The sequence below is a fragment of the Myotis myotis genome, unplaced genomic scaffold, assembly GCF_014108235.1.
Source record: "Myotis myotis isolate mMyoMyo1 unplaced genomic scaffold, mMyoMyo1.p scaffold_m19_p_11, whole genome shotgun sequence".
NCBI classification, from domain to species: domain Eukaryota; kingdom Metazoa; phylum Chordata; class Mammalia; order Chiroptera; family Vespertilionidae; genus Myotis; species Myotis myotis.
In genome coordinates, this window is record NW_023416315.1 from 62,138,408 (window position 1) to 62,156,694 (window position 18,287).

General features: G+C 39.0%; 1 protein-coding gene across 5 annotated transcripts in view; it reads left to right on the plus strand.

The window, feature by feature from the left end:
- Positions 1-708: 708 nt before the first annotated feature.
- Positions 709-18,287, plus strand: part of TMEM209 (transmembrane protein 209) — a 30,755-nt gene continuing 13,176 nt past the window's right edge. For all 5 annotated transcript variants that reach the window (XR_004970965.1, XM_036328688.1, XM_036328689.1 and 2 more), the window contains exons 1-9: positions 709-771; positions 1,705-1,841; positions 1,985-2,043; positions 2,924-3,055; positions 3,541-3,779; positions 6,395-6,593; positions 13,993-14,168; positions 14,794-14,865; positions 17,903-17,999. Coding sequence is in view for 4 of the 5 variants with exons in the window: in XM_036328688.1 (XP_036184581.1) it covers positions 769-771; positions 1,705-1,841; positions 1,985-2,043; positions 2,924-3,055; positions 3,541-3,779; positions 6,395-6,593; positions 13,993-14,168; positions 14,794-14,865; positions 17,903-17,999 (1,114 nt within the window). In the remaining variant the exon portion in view is untranslated. The remainder of the gene's footprint in view (positions 772-1,704; positions 1,842-1,984; positions 2,044-2,923; positions 3,056-3,540; positions 3,780-6,394; positions 6,594-13,992; positions 14,169-14,793; positions 14,866-17,902; positions 18,000-18,287) is intronic.

Sequence of the window (18,287 nt, forward strand, 5' to 3'; positions counted from 1 at the left end):
CACATCCCCAGTGGGAGGTGTGCAGGAGGCAGCTGATCGATGTTTCTCTCTCATCGATGTTTCTAACTCTCTCTCTCTCTCCCTTCCTCTCTGTAAAAAATCAATAAAATATATTTAAAAAAAAAAAAACCAAACTGAACTCTATGATGAACTTTCCCCCGGGATTACAAGTTCTTCCAAAGAAAATGCAGGAAATTTAAATTTTTTTTAAAAAAACCTCAAAACCACTAACAACTTTAACAAAACACATTTGAGTTTTTCTTGTTACTGCTGCACCTTCATTACACGGATATTTAAGAATTAACATGGGGTCGGAACATTTTTTTTAAAACACAGTTGTGAGAAATGCTTTGTCATTGCTGATGGTGTCTGGACACATCACAACGTACTCTAACCGACCAATTAGCCACTCTACTGAATAAAATGTCTTAAAATGTGAGCCCATAAGTGCCCTAAAGAAGCTATAATTATATTAATACACAGAAATTTGCTTTCTTATAGTTATCAATGAGGATTCGGAACCTGGTCTGAATCTTTGCTTGCTCAGTTTTCTCCCCGCACCTGAGCGCCAGCCACAAATCCGAGAGTGTTTCCCTGGTAACGCATTCAGTTCCCGTCTCTCCCCGCCCCTCCCCTTCTCTTCTCGCGAGAAGAGAGAACCCGTTTTTCCGGTAACGTAGACCTGTAAGCAGGTCTCTTTCGCCTGACCGTTGGCTCCGCGCATGAGCAGTAGAGTTGGCGCGAGTCAGCGGCTTCCGGCTAGAGATCATGGTGCGTGTTCGGGGTCGTTTTTTGTGCTTCCTGGACGCAAATCCACGCGGGCCGTGGGAATTCAGGGCCCGCGCATCTACCGCGGGCTTAGCCAAAGCGGGGGGTGTGGCCCGGTGGCCCGCCACTCTTAGAGGAACGGAGGAAAGGCGATAGGGGTTGCCGAAGTTCGGACTGGGAGAGCCGGGCGGGAAGCCGGTTGGCCTGGGGAGTTTGGACTCCGGCCGGGTGGCGGGAAGGGCACTGCTCTGTGCGCGGGGATGCGACTCCATGTAACTGGAACAAACCTTACACTTGTCCGCGAGAGATGAGGTCCAGCAAAACAAAGAAAATGCAAACCCCAGTGTAGACCAAGGCCGAATGCACACTCCTCCCCACTCGCCCTCAGCTCCCTCACATGAACACTGGCCCTCCTAAAAGTTAAAAAGCAAACTGAGGTCTGTTTATCCACCTGCGTGCAGAGTGAAGAGCATGGGCAGTGAGTGGCCGCTGCGGAAGGCGTTATTTAGGATGCTTTTAAAGCCTTACCTTGCAAAGGGGGTAGGGTCTCCCAAAACTTGGTATTGGGGTTTCCTAAGTTAGCCCTTGGGCTAGTCCTTGTGACATATTTCAAAAACACAGTATAGTGCGATTGCAGACATGACCACCAACACACAAATTACAAGCTAAGACATTTTTATCTGTTGAAGCATGAAGCTGTTTTCTTAAGTGACCAGCCACTTCTTTGTTGATGACAGTAGATTGCTAACGAGGTTATAATGCAGGGTTCCCTTTTCATATCCGGATACTAAACTGTAGAACATGTCGGAAAGACATTTTAAAGACGAGGAAAAGTATGTGCAACTTTTACTTGCTGTTAATGAAGGACACGAGCGTGATTTCTTAAACGGAGTCGTTTCTTTTTGATTAATTCTGGTGCTCTTTGTTTTTGAATAGATGCAAGGGGAGTCTAGCCCTAGTGCTTCCCTCATTGACAGAACCATCAAGATGAGAAAAGAAACAGAAGCTAGGAAAGTGGTTTTAGCCTGGGGACTCCTAAATGTGTCTATGGCTGGAATGATATATACCGAAATGTAAGTTAATCAGGAAAAAAAAAAAATTTTTTTTAAGAGGCCAATGGTTGGCTCCACAGGTTTTTTTTGTGTGTGTGTGTTTGTTTTTAGTTTGGTGTGTTTTGTATTGTAAAGACATTGAAAAGCCTTTCTAATTTTTTCAGGACTGGAAAATTGATTAGTTCATATTATAATGTGACATACTGGCCTCTCTGGTATATTGGTAAGTCATTAATTTTCACTGTGATTTAGAGTTACTGTCAATGAAAAACTGCACTCGGGTTTACCTCAGCTTAGTATCCATGCCTTCATCCAACAAATATTTGAGTGCCTACTCTGTTCCAAAAGCTGAATGCAGCAGGAAGGGAACAAAGTCCCTGCCCTCACGGAAGGGACATTCCAGGAGAGGAGACAATTGCATTGAACAATAGAATTCTAGAGAATAAGGAGGTCTTGTGAAGAAAAATAGTTTGGGGGTAGTGAGATCTGTATTTGTTACTCTCCCGGCAGTGCCTTCCCTACTTCTCTAATTGTTCACCTTTCAGAACCAATCAGATTTCTACAACATTGATGCCTTCCTCAGTCTCCTCGTTTCTTCACCTCCCTGTCTGCTCTTCAGAGTCTTTGGGTATAGAGTCCTATGGCCATGAAAGGAAATTCCATCGTCTGATGTACACATCAGCCTAAAGTCTGTGATGGAAGTAGTGTGGAAAATGGGAGAGCAAGAGTTTTGGAATCTCCGTACCTGAGTTAGAATCAACAATTAGCTGTGTGCTCTTGCAAAATCACTTTATTTCTCTAAACTGTTGGTTGATCTTTAAAATAAAGATGAAAATGTTTATTGTACTAGTTTTAAGGATTAGTGATACTATTTTGAAACTTAGTAGTACGTACCCTACACGTAATAGACATTAAGTGGTAACTGCTAGGAAAAAGAAGTTTTTAATTTTGTTAATTGGCTAAAGTGTAAAGAGTTTTGTTTCCCCTTGTTTTCAATTTTGTTAATTTGCTTAAGTATAAAGAGTTCTGTTTCCCCTTTTAAATGTTTCACACGCACACACCCTTTTTAAAAAATAAATAAATGAATTGTTGTTCTCTTACAGAGCTTGCTCTTGCATCTCTCTTCAGCCTAAATGCTTTGTTTGACTTTTGGAGATATTTCAAATATACTGTGGCACCAACAAGTCTGGTTGTTAGCCCTGGACAGCAAACACTTTTAGGGTTAAAAACAGCTGGTAAGTGTTTGCATCTTTTGCAAAGATGGGGGAAAGGTTGGCAATAACTCTTTCTCAGTTTAATTTTCCCTTTTTCTAGACTCAGCTGGAAGGGGCTTAGGCCATCTGGTTCAACTATATTAAGCAGGTCTATAATAAATTGTCTTAAGACCAATGACTATTATTCCTGTTTTTATAGATTAAATGAAATTAGCAATCAATAGCCTCCTGAAAGTTTGTTCTGTTTAATTATAATTAAAATTAAATTACTAATGCTTGCTGCATTGAAGCTAATTTCTTATTTTGAACTCTGGAAATGGTAAACAACTAATTTGTGTCTTTCGGTAATAATACTTTATGTAATTTAACAACCACGTTCTCTTTACTTTCCTTTTTGTTTTGTTTTTTGAAGAAAAAGATTCAGTTCATTAAATCTGTTTTCATAGAAATGTTATTTATATACACACACATTTTATTTATTTGCCATTTATTTATGTTTCTTCTAGTTGTACAGACTACTCCTCCACATGACCTGGCAGCAACCCAAATTCCTCCCTCTCCACCTTCTTCAATTCAGGGTCAGAGTGTCTTGAGTTACAGCCCATCTCGTTCACCCAGTACCAGCCCCAAGTTCACCACCAGCTGTATAACTGGATACAGCCCTCAGCTACAAGGTCTGTCGTCAGGGGGCAGTGGTTCTTATAGCCCAGGAATGACCTACTCACCCGTCAGTGGTTATAATAAGGTAAGGACTCTTTTCTCTTGACCAGTCAAGTTATTTCAGAATTTGGAGATACCTATACAATCTATTGAGTTGAAATTCCTCATTTCATCAATGAAGAAATGGAGCAACAGTGGGTAATGGAGTTACCCAAATTGCCCATTTAAGAGCCAATAATGACCCAGATTTTAGTTAGAAGTTTTTGTTTTTAAAAAACATATATTTTTATTGACTTTTAGAGAGAGGGGGACGGCAAGGGAGAGAGAAGAGAGTAACACCCATGTGCGGGGATATCGATTGAGCCTGAAACCTGGCATGTGCCCTGACCAGGAATCAAACCACTAACATTTTGGTGCATGGGAGGACACTCCAACCAACTGAGCCACCCAGCCAGGGCTATAAAGGATATTATAGGAAAATGTTTGGTTAAATTTAAATAAAACAGGGACATAAAATTAAAAATGGATAGTATTGTCATTTATGTGAAAAAAATATATTGACAGCCATATACATGTAAAGATTTGAAAATACATAAAATGTGAAAAGGGATTATATTATCTCTGGGTGGCAAAGTTCTAAGTGTGACTTTTTTTTCTCCTCATACTTTTTAGTTGTTTTAAAACATGCATATATTACTTTTAAAAAAATAGGCTTTATATTTAGAGCAGTTTTAGGTTCCTAGAAAAATTGAGTGAAAGGTGCAGAGATTTCCCATGTGCCCCCTGCACACAGGCACAGCCTTCCCAACTGTCAACATCAGGCGCAAGAGTGGTACAGTCGTTACAATTGAAGAACCTACACTGACACATCATTCTCACCCAGAGTCCATGGTTCACATTAGGGTCCACTCTTGATGGTACACATTCTGTGGGTTTGGTCAAATATACAAGGACGTGTATCCACCATTATGGGATACAGAGTGTTTCTACTGCCTTAAAAATCCTCATGCTGCCCTAACCAGTTTGGCTCAGTGGATAGAGCATCGGCCTTGGTTGCGAGCACATCCCCAGTAGGGGGTGTGTAGGAGGCAGCTGAATCGATGTTTCTCTCTCATTGATGTTTCTAACTCTCTATACCTCTCCCTTTCTCTCTGTAAAAAAATCAATAAAATATATTTTTTAAAAAAATCCTCATGCTCCGTGCCCCTCCCCATTCAGTGTCAGCCCTGAACCTTCCTTTCTGTAAGTTGAGGGGGAGGGGTATCATATCAGCAGCAGTCATCAACCCTCCAATAGGATCTACTGAGTGATGAATGGATCGCTGTTTAAATGCTAAGAGTCACTGGCCTGACCAAACCACAACATGGCCACGGGGGTTCCTGTAGAGATGGCCCTCTGTTTCCACCTTTCCCCAAAACATTTGCCTCTTGCCTGATGGGGGAGGGGGTTTCTCAAGACCCCTGATTGGAACCCATTGAGCTCTCTCCCTGCCTGTGTAGATAGGTGCTATGAAGTGGGGCTGGGGACCAAGAGCTATTACTGCCATTTGGAAATACTTGCCTTGCGTAGATCCAGCCTTAATGTTTTTCTGATATCCTAGTGATAGCAGACCCTGCACAAAGTGTTATCAGAGTTAATACTGTGAGGAGACAAAATAATGAATATAGTTTTACCAAAGAAAATGAACCATCACATAATGTTTGCATTTTATCATTGATTTGAGTGCATCTTTAGAAAACTGAATGTAACAAAAACCCAGGACATTTTTGGAAATTGTACGCTCTCTAGCAACTTTGTGTGAATTTTTATACAGGCACTGTTTAATGAGTTATAAAATGTTTAAAAATAGAAAAAAAATCCTTTGTTCCACTTATTCATCCTTCCCCCAACCCCTGACAACAGCTGATCTTTTTATTGTCTCCATAGTTTTTTTTGTTTGTTTTTTTGAATCCTCACCTGAGGATATTTTTCCATTGATTTTTAGAGAGAGTGGAAGAGAGCAGGAAAGGCAGAGAGAAACACATCGATTGGTTGCCTCCCGCACGAGCCCCAACCAGGGCCTGGGTTAGGGAGGAACCTGAAACCAACATACATGCCCTTGACTGGAATCAAACCCCAGACCCTTCAATCCTCAGGCCGATGCTGTATCCACTGAGCCAAACCAGCTAGGGCTGTCTCCATATTTTTGCCTTTTTCAGAATATCATATAGTTGTCATTGTACTGTATGTAACCTTCTCAGATTAGCTTCTTTCACTTAATATGCATTTAGTTTCCTTTATGTTTTTCATAGCTCCTTTTAGTGCTAAATAATATCCCATTGTCCAGATGTGCCACAGTTTGTCTATTTACCTACTAAAGTAGGTTGCTTCCAAGTTTTGGCAGTTATGAATAAAACTATATAAACATTTGTGTGCAGGTTTTTGTGTGGACATAAGCTTTCAACTCCTTTGGGTAAATACCAGTGAGCACGATTGCTAAATGTATGGTAAGAGTATGTTTAGTTTTGTAAGAAACCATCAGGCTGTCTTCCAAAGTGGCTGTACCATTTTGCATTCCCACCTGTTGCTTCATATCCGGGTCAGCATGGTGGTGTCAGTGGTCTGGATTTTAGTATTGCTGTATTACTTTTTGAAAGTCAAAAGCCAAAACAAAAGTAAATTTCAATTAAATAAAATAAAGGTTATTTTTATTTTGTATAGTTGGCAAGTTATAGTCCTTCTCCTTCTTCGTACCCTACCACTGTCGGACCCGTGGAGAGCAGTGGATTGCGATCTCGCTACCGTTCTTCACCCACTGTCTATAACTCCCCTACTGACAAACACGACTACATGACAGACCTACGAACTTTGGATACTTTTCTTAGAAGTGAAGAAGAGAAACAGCATAGAGTTAAGCTGGGTATGTACATATATTTTTAGACCTAACATATAAATGGTGTCACTTTACATTATCCTTAACCTATTATTTCCGTTACTTGGATTACCTGTACATAAATGTTAAGCCTTTTTAACTTATATACCTTGTGTAGCATAGGAGAGAAATATATTTTGTTTTTATATTTTATGCAGTTAGAGTTAAGTTCCAAATTTAAGAAGTAAAATAAAGCTGAACTAACTGAGAAATCTTGAACCTTTCATCTACATTAAGATTGAAAGCTTTTTTATATAATGTAAGCTATAATTTCTATTTAAGTAGTCGGTATAGCAAAGCTCAGTGAAGTGATAGTTGTCTCCTTTGGGAAGGTTGGTGTGGCCTGGAACGATGAAGGACAGAGCAGGGATTTACGGCAGAAGTGCTGTTGTTTTTCAAAACATTTTAAACTTATCTTTAATTTACCTTGGGAAACAATGTTAGAAAATGTTAATCTATTTGTGGTGGATTTGATTATTACAAAGTCAATTATTTGACACCAGATTAGGTTATTGAGCAGAGTAATGATTTTTCCCCCTCAGGAACTTTCACAGAAAGCACATTAGGTGCTAAAGCATAGCCACAATGAGGAAGCCAGTTATTGGACCATGGCTCTTCGTGTCACTTTAAATCTCTCCATTGATTTTTAATATAATTTGGCCTGGAATTGCCACAAATGTCAGAGAAACAAATCAATATTATCTTGTTATTTGTCAATGCGTGCTATTTCTTTTAAATTTTGAAATATTTCAAAAACACTGAAAATTATAGGATATAGTACAAAGAACAATCTATTAACCCTCTACATATCCTTGTCATAGCCAGAGCTTTTCTGATTTCCGTTTTTATTTTTCTTTGACATAAAGGAGTTGTTCGGAAATATTGTTATTATTGATTAGTGTTGCTTTTAATTTCCAAATATATGAAATGAAAGGCTTGGTTATCTTTTTTCTATTCTCTAAGTTGATTGTGCTATGGTTAGAGATTCTGATCTGTACCCTATTGATTTTTTGGTATTTTTTTCAGACTTGCTTTTAGGCCTGCTGTGTGATGACTTTTTATAAATGGTTCTTGTTATATTGAAAAAAATGCATAGTCTCAAATATCGGACCCCATATTTGTTCATTTAGTAAGCTTTTTGGTGGTGTTCTTAAGTTCTTTATTAATTTTTGTCTGCATGATTGATTAGTCACAAAGGAACTATGTTAAAAACTCTCACTGATTGTCTTCCAGTAAATATCTCCTCGTAATTGTGTCAGATTTGTTAAGTGTCTATGAGACTATGTTAAGTGCATGTAAATTCAGAATCCTTAATATCTTTCTGGTCAATTACTCCTTTTATCACTTGGGCTTTTTGCCTTCAAGAATATTTTGTCTGACATTAACACAGCTGTAATGTTTTCATTTGGTTAGCATTTGCTGGGTACATCTATGTGTATCCCTATACTTTTAACACTTATGTGCCCATAGATTTTAGTTAAGTATTTTGTACAAATGAATTTGTAAATAATAAGTATTTGGCGGGAGGAAGCTACTTTGAGACTATACAAATATCCTCTTTCTCATTAAATTTTGACTTACTCATTATCCTTTAATATTTAATATCCTTTTGAGATTCTTTTCAAAATTAATTATTACTATTTATTGTCGTGGCTTTCTAATTCTGTCATTCTTTTAACATTTATACCTTATTTGTTTAAACTTTTTTGTGATATATACGTAAGATTTATCATTTTAACCATTTTTTAATTGAATTTATTGGGGGTGACAGTGGTTAATAAAACTATATAGGTTACAGCCCTGGCCCAGTGGCTCAATTGATTGGAGCATCACATATACAAAAGATTATGAGTTCAATCTCCCGTCAGCACGTATGGGAGGTAGCAGATCAGTGTCTCTCTCTGTCTCTCTCTCTCTCTTTTCCTCTCTCACTAAAAAAATAAAATCATTGGGTAAGGCTTAAAAAAATTACATAGGTTTCAGGTGTACAATTTAATACATCAGCTGTATATTGTATTGTGTATTCATCACCCCAAGTCAAGTCTCCTTCCATCATCACATTTTGACCATTTTTAAGTGTATAATTCAGTGGTATTAAGTACATTCACATTGCTGGGCAACCACCTTTCATATTTATTTATTGGCATTGTACTCTAAGATGGACCTTTTTCTTCTTCTCAATTATGTCTTTTATTTTAATGGTTATATTGTCTCAGATTTGGCTAGTGGGCCTCTGACTTCAGTGTTCTTTAGACATGACATTATTCATTCTTTTTTTTTTTTTTTTTAACTTTTGTGAACCACAAGATATTTCATACTCCTTTTGTATTTTTCCTACTACCTAGCTCTGGAGTCAATCTGTTTCTTTAAGAGTCCGTAGTTGCTTTTAGTGAAAAATAATATTTAGAAATTAGTATCTGGTTATTGGATATGCCATATTAATGGGGTGTCATTACTCTAGGTCCTCTCAGCAGACAGCTAGGAAATATATCTATAATAGAGGCCTGATGTATGAAATTCATGGGGGTTGGGGGGGTGCCCTCAGCCTGGACTGCACCCCCTTGCAGTTCGGGACCTCTCACTCCTAACTGCCCGTCTACTCGCTCCTTACCGCTTGGCTTTCCACTGTGCTTGCCAGCCGTGAGCCCAGCTTCTGGCTGAGCAGCGCTCCCCCAGTGGGAGCACACTGACCACCAGGGGCAGCTCCTGTGTTAACCTTTTTCCCCTGGTGGTCAGTGCATGTCATAGCGACCGGTTGTTCTGGTTGTTCCACCATAACGGTTGCTGGACTTTTATTATATAGGTATGTACATGCACATACACATCTATATGTATTTCTATATCTATCCATCTATATTAATCCATCAGTTGATTCTTCAATAACATGGGTTTGAACTGCATGGGTCCACTAACAAGTGTTTTGTTTTGTTTTGTTTTTTCAGTAAATATGTACAGTACTGTAAATACATGTTCTCTTATGATTTTCTTTCTTTTTTAAAATATCTTTATTGATTTCAGAGAGGGAGAGAGAGAAGGAGAGATAGAAACATCAATGATGAGAGAGAATTACTGATTGGCTGCTCCCTGCACACCCCCTACTGGGGATCAAGCCTGTAACCCAAGCATGTGCCCTTGAACAGAATTGAACCCGGGACCCTTCAGTCCACAGGCCAATGTGCTATCCACTAAGCTAAACCAGCTAGGGATCTTATGATTTTCTTAATAGCATTTTCTTTTCTCTAGTTTACTTTATTGTAAGAATACAGTATATAATATATATAACACACAGAATATTTGTTAATCGACTGTTTATGTTATGGGTAAAGCTTCCAGTCAACAGGAGACTATTAGTAGTTAAGTTTTGGCAGAGTCAAAAGTTATACATAGATTTTTGACTGGAAGGGTGGGATAGGTGCCCCTAACCCCCCACATTGTTCAAGGGTCAACTGTATTAAAAACCTTGAATTCAAACTAATACTTCCAATTCCAATCCAGCCATGCTGGATTTATTCTAGCCTCTTCTCCCTTTCTGTATTTGTAACTTCTGTCTCCAGTAGTGAGAAACCAGGCCCTCATGTACTCCTTCTCACATACCCACTTTTTTGCTAAAGAACCACTTCATCCCTAAATAGTTCACATGCATCTCCTGAGAACAAGGACATTTTCCTTTCTATCTTAAGTATTTTCAATATGATTATCATACTTAAGATACTACCATTATTCATATTCCTATTTCCTATACAGTAACAACCTTTGTAGCTCCCCCCCCCCCTTTTTTACTAATCTAATTAAGGTTCATGTATTGCATTTAGTTGTCATGCTTCTTTTGTCTTCTTTAATCTAGAAAACATGCTTTTTTGCATCTTTTATGACATTTACATTTTGAAGAGGTTAGGCTAATTGTATTGCACAATTGGATTTATGTGATCATTTTCTCATTAGAATCAGTTTAAATATTTTTTGTCAAGAATACAACTTAGGTGGTGATGTATTCCTTTTAGTGTATGCCATCAGGAGACACATGATATCTTCTTGTTCCTTTATTGATAATGTTAAATTGGATCATTGGCCAAGGTGATGGCAACCTGATTTCTCCATAATAGCTTTTCCCTTTTGTAATTTATAAATAATCTGTAGTGTGATTCTTTGAGACTGAATATACGGTACTGTTCCCCCTACAGCCTTTCAACAAGTGACTTTAGCTAGCATCCATTGATGGTCCTTTCCCAATAAGTTAATATAGTGGTAGTTTCACAGTGTAGGCTTGCTAATACTTTTCATTTCTTCTACATTTAGTTGTTTAGCATTCTTCTGTAAAGAACTTTCTGTTTACCCCTCACCCCACAGTTTGTTCATTTTAGCCAGTTGGGACTCGTGGTTGGTTCTTTCTTTAGCAATGTAAACTGCTTTTTAATTAACTAATTGAGTTTTTTAATTTGTATTTTTTCATTTTTCATTTTTATTTGGCTTTCTTTCAAATATGCCTGGTTTATTTTAGAGTATCTTGTTTTGTTTCTGTCTTCAATTCCTCTTCCTATCTCAATCACTTTAAACATACTTTAACAAAGCCTCTGTCTAATAGTTCAGTTATCTGACGTTCATGGAGGTGAAATACTAACATTTTTTTATCTTGTGGATTCATGCTTTGAGCTTTTTTCCTTGTGATTCATCTGGTTTTTCTTTTGTGTTTTTGGTAGGCTCGTCTTCAGTAGAGTTTTATCTGTGCTTTTTCTACCCTGGGTGGGCTGGATGTAAGCCTTGTTTTCTCTGAGAAGTTTATATATGACTCTGCCAGGTCCCCAAGGAATATCATTAACTTTGAACTAACTTGAGTAATGTCTAGGCTTAAAAGATTAATCTCCCAACAGCCTAAGACACATAAGCTTCCTTGTTATCTCTTGGTACCCAGTGGTCAGATTATTTTCTTATCCACCGAGAATGTGGCCTTTGAGGTTCCTGGCCCTATGCCAGGTGCAAGGGATGGAGGTTGGAGAAAGGTCTCAATCCAACTCTCTACATCTTTGAGGCCTACATCTTTATTTCCTACATCCTCATTTCCAGTTCCCATTTGGCCACTGAAATCCAAACTGATAGGTTTCCTAAAACCTCCAAAATTCTTCAGAGCAGCCACAGTATCAGCTTACACACAGGCCACTCTGATTTTCAATTCTCTCTTCATTTCTAGCCACTGGCTATTCCTCTTAACTTTTTTGCAAGCTCCATTATCCATTGAAATAAAGTGTTTTATTTTAATAAATATTTATATATATACTAGGGGCCCAGTGCACAAATTTGTGCACCTTAAAAGGAACTGTGGGCTGTGAGGCTGCAGTGGGCACAGGGGCGGGTCTCAGCCCAGCCCCTCCCACAACGCCTCCCTTCCCCTTCCCCCCTGCCCCTGTTTGCCAGCAGCTCCATTCCTGCCGCCGCCACTGCTCCCACACGCTGACGGTGCTGGCCCCACTTGCACCCACTGACAGTGCGGAACGATTGGGGCTGGCACCAGCAGTGGGTGCGAGCGAGGGCTCCGGCACTGGCGCCAGCTGCAAGTGCGATCAGGGCCAGCACCAGGAGTGGGTGCAAAAGGTGGTTGCCTGCCCTGATCACCCCTCAGGAGCAGGGGGAAGTGAAGAAAGCCCTGAGGGGCAATCGGGGCCGGCTGCCGCCACTCACACCCACTGACAGTGTGGAGCAATCGGGGCCAGTGCCAGCAGTGGGCACGAGCATTGGGCAGGACCACAGCACACAGGAGCAAAGAATTTTCAGTAACTTGCCCTGATGACAGTGACCAGCGTCCTGCCTTGGTCTGGCGCCCTCTCATCTGCTCCACCATCCTGCATCAGCCAACACCTGCCATGTTCTGCACATGCCCCCTGGTGGTCAGCGCGCATCATAGCAACCGGTTGTTCGGTTGTTCCGCTGTTAGGTCTATTTGCATATTAGGGTTTATAGATATATAGATAGTCATTCCTCTTATAAATTCTGCTAAGATTAAAAAAAACTTCTATTTGTGATTGTTGTGGGTATGAAGTATCAATTGGCATCCTATCTAATAATAGACAAACAGGGTAATTGACCGTACCTCTGCTACACCTCCCATTGGCTAACCAGCGCAATATGCAAATTAACCACCAACAAAGATGGTGCTTAATTTGCATACGGCACGAAGCAGCGGAGCAAAGACTGAAGGTGGCTCCGGCTGGAGCAGCGAGGGCTTTGAAGGCAGCTCCAGCCAGAGCAGCCAGGGCTTGAAGGCAGCTCTGGCCGGAGCAAAGGCCTGGGTCCCGGATGATGGAGGAAAACCGGTGCTGGCAGCCAAGGGGAGGGAAGGTCTATTGCACGAGTCTTTTTGTGCAACAGGCCTCTAGTTTTTTATATTAGTTAAACTCTGAAAAAATAAGCCCTTTATAAGTATATAATTAATCTTTCAAAACTTGCTGTTTATTCAAATACTGTGCTAAGTGCTAGGGGAAAAAATACTCTCTGCCCTCCAGAAACTCACATTCTATTTGGAAAGAATTAAGCTATGGCCCAGTGTTGCTTGGTTGGTTGAGGCGTTGGTCCCACACACTGGAGGGTCTTGGGTTCGATTCCTGGTCAGGGCATGTGCCCAGGTTTCAGGTTTGATCACTGGTTGGGGCATGTGCGGGAGGCAACCAATCTGTGTTTCACTGTCATGTGGATGTTTCTATCTCTCTCCCTCCCTCCCGCTTCCTTCCTCTCTCTCTAAAATCAATTTTTTTTAAAAACCATGTCCTCAGGTAAGGTTTTAAAAAAGAAAGATAATTGACTTTAATGTGATAATTACTCCCATAATTATAGGATTAAGTCCCTAAATATAACTTTTTACATTTCCTAGAAGTAAATTATTCAGAAGTGTGATCAGCAGTCTCTTTTATTTCAACACAGGAATTACAACAGGATATGAGTAAACACAGTATAGTGCAGGGAAGAGTGAGTTTAGTTGCTAGCCCAAAGAGTAGTTTATTAATAGGAAGCTGTAGTTATCCCATTCAGAAAGATTTAAGCAAGGAACTTCCTTAGCCTATTTATTTCCTGAATAAATCTCTTTTATTTCTTGTTGAATCATTTGAAAGTCTTAGAGAGTGAAACAAGCTTAATTTTACAACCAAACAAACCACTTTCCACACTTATGATTATGGCTCTTAAATTAATACTGTTCCGAAATGTCCTTGTTAATTTTTAGCATAAGTAGTTCATGTTCTCTAAAGAAAAAATAATGTTAGGGAGGAGAAAAAAGAGAAGCACCTTGAGGCTTTGTCTTCCTTGGTTGCCATTGCCTCTGTGCCTAGGTACCCTGTGCTCACTAACTCTAGATGTCAGAATGCCTACTACATACTGATACTCTTTAAATTAATCATTGTAGGGAGCCCAGATTCTACCTCGCCTTCCACCAGTCCTACTTTCTGGAACTACAATCGTTCTATGGGAGATTATGTACAAACTCTAAAGAAGTTTCAATATCAGCTTGCCTGTAGGTCCCAGGCTCCATGTGCTAGCAAAGATGAAGCCGATCTCAGTTCTAAACAAGCTGCAGAGGAGGTAAATGAAAATAAAAATGACTTAATATTTATGATTTACAGATTATTAGAAGTCATCTTTTTTACTTCTGGAACTTTTTTTGCCCCTGTAACCTCCACTTTTACTGGCAGATAACATAAATTTGGCACATTAAAGAGTGGAAAGTCTCCTATCTAAATCTGTACCTAAAATGGAATAATACTGCATGTTTTACTCTTTATGACACATAGTTGACCTTAGTATCCTGCCTAAAACATTTTTCTGCATTCATTTATAAAAAGGTATCTCAAGTATCAATTTCTATTTAACATAAACAGGACTCTTGCTTTTAAAATATATTTAGGTTAGAACATTTGACAGTCTAACTTCATCAGTTTAATACTAAATACAGGATTTTTACTTTGTTCTTAAAAAGCAAGAAGAATGTTTTTTAATCATACCGACATTAGGAATTTCAAAGATATGTCTGCATGAATAGCAACAAATCCATAATAAAAAAATATTACATATTAGATCATTATTGACATGTGTGAAGTTTTTTCCCCCAAAGTATTCCAAATATTTTTGAGGTTGGGGAAAAGAATAACTGATTTCTGGCAAGATTTTTTTCCTCACTGATTGTTCATTTTAAACATGTTTTTAATAGGTTTGGGCAAGAGTGACTATGAATAGACAACTTCTTGACCATATGGATTCATGGACAGCTAAGTTCAGAAATGTAAGTTTGACATTACTCTTTGGACATTATTAGTGCCTCTTAATATACAAAGTATGTTATTAGAATATCAATTAGAGATCTTAATTATTAATTAGATATCAGAATTAGTAAAAGTGCAATATGGATGGAACATATATAAGGATAAACATGACTTTTACCTTATGGTGTCCATTTTGTGTGTGTGTGTCCATTTTTAAGGGATTTTTCCCCCTCTATGTTTCGTAAATCAGTGTCTTTTGAATAGATAAAGGAACAATATGACCTTCTTCCCTTTTCCAACATCTCAGTTTTATTTTTCAAAGAGCTTTTTTGTCAGAGCCTATTGTGTGTCTAGAAATGTGTGGGAAACAAAATGAGGTTCTTGCGGGAGGCTCGGTTGGTTGGAGTGTTGTCCTATATACCAAAAAGATTTCAAGTTCATTCCCAGTCAGGTCACATGCCTGGGTTGCAGGCTTAATCTCCAGTGGGGAGCATGTGGGAGGCAGCTGATTGATGAATACATATCAGTTTCTTTGATTTTTTTTTTAAGAAGAACCCTCTCTGTTTTTGGCCTGGAGGTTGGGAAGGCCAATTCTTCAATGTACAGAGTGCGTTAATTCCTTTGTTTCAACCCCTGCCTCTCTTTCTCGCCCTCTGTAGTGCCTGTATGTCCCAGGTTCTGCTGGGCACATTGGCCCCTCCTCCATGGCAGGTGTCCACATAGATTCTGTAGAGGCCACCACTTCTTCCCCTGGTTCATATTGCAACACTCATCTGCAGCTATTCATTTCTAGAAATACCTTGAAATCACTTGCACTCCTTTTGCAATCTTTTATTATAATTTAAATAGGGTCTCAAGAGGGAGTGATGAAAAATAGCAGCCTACTTTCTTGAACCAGAAGTCTGGATGGTTGGGTTTTTTTTTAAATATATTTTTATTGCCAAAACCGGTTTGGCTCAGTGGATAGAGCGTCGGCCTGCGGACTGAAAGGTCCCAGGTTCGATTCCGGTCAAGGGTATGTACCTGGGTTGCGGGCACATCCCCAGTAGGAGATGTGCAGGAGGCAGCTGATGGATGTTTCTCTCTCATTGATGTTTCTAACTCTCTATCTCTCTCCCTTCCTCTCTGTAAAAAATCAATAAAATATATTAAAAATATATATATATTTATTTTTATTGATTTCAGAAAGGAAGGGAAAGGGAGAGAGAAATAGAAACATCAGTGATGAGACAGAATCATCAATTGGCTGCCTCCTGTACCCCCTGCAGACTTGTGCCTTGACTGGAATCGAACCCTGGACCCTTCAGTCCCACTGAGCTAAACCAGCTAGGGCTGGATGACTTTTTAAAAATAAAATTTTTGCCCTGTCATATACACAATGGAATACTATGCTGCTGTAAAAAAGAAGGAATACTTACCGTTTGCGACAGCATGGATGGAACTGGAGAGCATTATGCTAAGTGAAAGAAAAATACCACATGATCTCACCCATTTATGGATAATAAGGACCATTATAAACTGATGAACAAAAATAGATACAGAGGCAGAGCAGCATTAAACAGACTGTCAAACTACAGCAGGAAGGCTGGGGAGGGATTGGCGTGGGGCGGGGGGGGGGGGGGGCGGTGGTAAGAGATCAACCAAAGGACTTGTATGCATGCATATAAGCATAACCAATGGACACAAGACACTGGGAGGTAGGGAAGGCCGGGGGAAGGTCAAGGGGGGGGAAAAGGAGACAAATGTACTACTCTTTGTAATATTTTAAGCAATAAAAAAATAAATAAATAAAAATAAAATTTTTGCCCTGTCCTGTGTGCTCAGTGATTAGAGCAATGGCCCACACACTGCAGAGTCATGGGTTTGATTCCTAGTCAAGGGCACTTCAATCCCTCGCCCCTGTTGCGCCAAATGTGGGAGGCAACCAGTTGATGTGTCTCTCTCACATCGATGTCTCTCTCCCTCTCTCTCAATCCTCCTTCCCTCCCTCCTTTCCAGTCTCTCTAAAAATCAATGGGAAAAATATCCTTGGGTGAAAATTAACAAAAAGTGAAATACAATTAAATTAAAATAGATAAATAAAAATTCTTGAGCCCAGCCCTGGAAGTACTCAATCAGACTTTCTGGGAATGGGGCCTAGATCTCTCTCCTGAACCCCTTAGGTCAGTTTGTTGCAGCGAAAGAGTAGCTGACAACGTAGAATGTGTTTAAATAAATGTTGGAAATATGAATGAGTGAAATGATATCTTAGAATTGTACTCTCTCTTATTTCCACATATAGGCTTGTCTAAAATGCCAATATATTTAAAATATAAAGGCTTGGTTGAGAGTATTAGCTTAGAAGAAATATAAGCATGATCCCTTATCTGAATTCCTTAGGCTACAGTGTTCTGAAATTTAGAATTCGGGGGATTTTTTTTTTTTTTTTTTTTTTTTAAGGAATAGTAGACATTGATATGACCTGAAACTTTTTTCATCCTTTAATTTTATGGTTAAACAGACGCATGGAAACAGAAATGGTGGAAGTTTCTAAAAACATACACACACACACAAAAAAAGAAACAACACAAATAAACCAGATAAGCTATTTCCTTAGACAGTGTTTTCATTTCCTGGAATTAGTTAGATAATAGCCCCACAAAGTGGCATTTGAAATTCCTAGTCCTAAAGTAATATGGTAATATTCACAAGCCAGTTTCAAATATAATACATTTGTTTGCTACGTGGTTAGGGAATTGGGTGAGCCTGCTGAGTTAATCCTTGTAGCTTAGTATAATAAGCATAGAAAGAAACATTTAAGAAAAACTTAACATACAACTGGATGTTTCATATATTCTTCAAAAAAAAAACCAAACAGGCATATGTGATTTAAGACTATAACTTAATCAGCTTACTTAACTTGGACTTCAGGTAGCTGCTACTTCCATTCTCTTTCACTATACTCTGTAATATTTAAAGTACACAACAATAAAAAAAAATCTTAAGAATCTTGTGAATAATTATTTGAGAAATGCTTTGGAGTTACATGTGTAAAATCTTTACCTCATTTTTTCATAGTGGATCAATGAGACAATATTAGTGTCACTTGTCCAAGAGATTGAGTCTGTCAGCACACAGATGAGACGCATGGGTTGTCCAGAGCTGCAAATAGGAGGTATGTGAAAATAGAGCCCAGCATTTGATTTACCCTTCGGTGAATCTGCAGGTGGGAAATTTCTTCTGTAGAGGGCTATTTAACAACTTCCTTTGTTATCTTGAGGTGAAGGAAATAAAACTAAATCTTTATAATATAGTTTTTTTAATATTAAGTTGTATTGAAATATAATTTACTTACATATAGTTCATCAATTTAAGTCTACAATTCAAAGGTTTGAGTTGTACAGCCATCACCATAGTCAATCTTAAGACTGTTTCATCACTTCGAAAAGAAACCCACATACTC